The sequence below is a fragment of the Echinococcus granulosus genome (assembly GCF_000524195.1).
Source record: "Echinococcus granulosus chromosome Unknown EG_S00408, whole genome shotgun sequence".
Taxonomy (NCBI): Eukaryota; Metazoa; Platyhelminthes; class Cestoda; order Cyclophyllidea; family Taeniidae; genus Echinococcus; species Echinococcus granulosus.
The window spans coordinates 5,262-7,273 of NW_020170787.1; the positions used below are offsets into that span (position 1 = coordinate 5,262).

General features: G+C 41.8%; 1 protein-coding gene across 1 annotated transcript; it reads left to right on the top strand. All coding sequences in view use genetic code 11, as the record gives it.

The window, feature by feature from the left end:
- Positions 1-544: 544 nt before the first annotated feature.
- EGR_11137 (hypothetical protein) lies at positions 545-1,796 on the top strand (the record flags this gene model as incomplete). Its single annotated transcript, XM_024500384.1, has 2 exons — positions 545-699; positions 1,694-1,796. 2 exons carry the CDS (start codon positions 545-547, stop codon positions 1,794-1,796), a joined length of 258 nt encoding a protein of 85 aa, XP_024345202.1.
- Positions 1,797-2,012: the final 216 nt, after the last annotated feature.

Below are 2,012 nucleotides of genomic sequence, written 5' to 3' on the forward strand. Positions count from 1 at the left end.
CTGGAACAAAGCCGAGTTATTTGTACTTCCGATATCGTATTCTGTTGTCCAGTGCAATCAGATTGTCAAACTGATTCACTGTCCTCAAGCATTTGACCTTGCAAGTAAGAGCAGAGTGTGTGCTGCATGAAATAAAGAGGAAAAGAGTGGCAGCTTTCAACTTGAAACACCAAAAGTGGAGGTGTTTACAAAGAACATAATGATAATGGAGGCGAATTCGGTGATGACTAGCAGACACACCGTGAAGACAACGATGCCCGTGTGCACACTAATTGTTCAAACTTAGGAAATGATAGGATGATTGAGATGAAGGCTTTAACTCCAATGTGTCACGATCGGCTACATTTATGCATTGCTTTCTTGCTCCACTTGTGATAGGTTTTGGTATTCCATCAGCAAATTAATTTTATTATTTTACTGTTGCACCAGCACTACCACTATCCTAAGTAACACCCCCACATTTATTTGCTCCACCTTGACCTGCTTTTCCACCACTGACGTATTTACTCCCACTTCTGTTGCTAACACCTCTACTGGATTGACTATGAGGTTCACATTATATGATTTCACCACCTCCCTCTTTGTTCTGGCCACCAGCTCCATCTTCTCCATCATCACACAAACCGCTCTGATCACTGTCTCCATCGTTAGTATAGCCGCCTCTCCACGTGCCACCTCCGTTGCCTCCAGTTTCCCTCCGTGCTGAGTCTTAGTGCTTATTTATGCTGCCACGGAGGTCGTCAATATCCAAGCTGAAGTAATCATGAAATAGTGTGTTGAAATAACTGCCATTTATGCCAACAAATTGCTTACTACATTATTGTACAACCATTGGGCAATATGCTTTTGTACAGAAGCGTAATAAATGCAGTGTGTCCCAATCCCCTTAATCTGCTCTAATTGACACTATATTAATTGTATCTTTAAAAAATATGCTTGTAAGTAGGACCACTGCGCGCAGCTCATGGTAAAATTGTTATTGTAAGGTATTCATCTCCTGTGTAAGAATACATTCAATTCCAACTTTTCCAATTTTATGCCCTATAAGCATTCAATTCTCAACTGTTCTTCCATTTTAATCTGGTATGAAAAGTTGCGTATTTATGAGCAAACTGCTTTCATCATCTAGAGCTGCAAACGATCAGATCCTGGTATTTTTGTTGGCAGTATTACTGGAGAATCAATGCTGAAATAATCCCTTACCTCAAGTTGAATGAAGAAATTTAAGGTGTGAATCGTATAAAAGCACAATGACCCTAAAACGCGAATTCAGTAAAATATGTGAGAGAAATAAACCGTAAAAGAGGTACATTGTGATGTAGATAAGTTGCTAATGGTGACATGCAAAATCGACTAAAATTTCATACGGTAAATTTAGTTCATTCAGTTCCACAAATTTGAATATGATGATTTACAATTTTTAATTTGATTTTTAATGGCTTGGTGATGAGAATAGTTATTATTCATTTATTTAGGCTTTTGGAATTTTGCATTCGCATGGACTATAGCGCCTGGGGACTTCCCTGGATTCGAGAGAAGGCATAATACTCTGGCTGGGGCTGTTGCCATTAACCGGAGGCCAGCCCCCACGGCAAAGATGCAATGGCCAAGACACAAGGTTGTTCTCCACCAAAACCGAGGTGTAAACAAACAGCCGAAGTATTAGGTAGCCTCTCTTCTCTTCTGAGCGTAGTGCCCGTCGCTCGACCTCCTCGACCTCCAGCGTCAGTCATCTTAACGCTGTCATTATCAAGCTTCCGAGAAAGTGGGCAGACAGTAGACCGGAACCTCGCTGATTCCTCCTGGCAGTTCAACTGGATCTGCTGTTTCCTTCTGTATGGCAACTGCCGTTTCGAATGAGTGAATAGGCTGCTCATCACATGTGTCCATAGCTAGACGTAGAAACACTCGCCCAGAGCAGAGTCTAATGACACAGTGTAGGAATGGACACAGTTCAGTGGGAATGGGGCTTTGCGTCCCTTTCTCTTCACCACCGTTCCCTCTTTAGAACT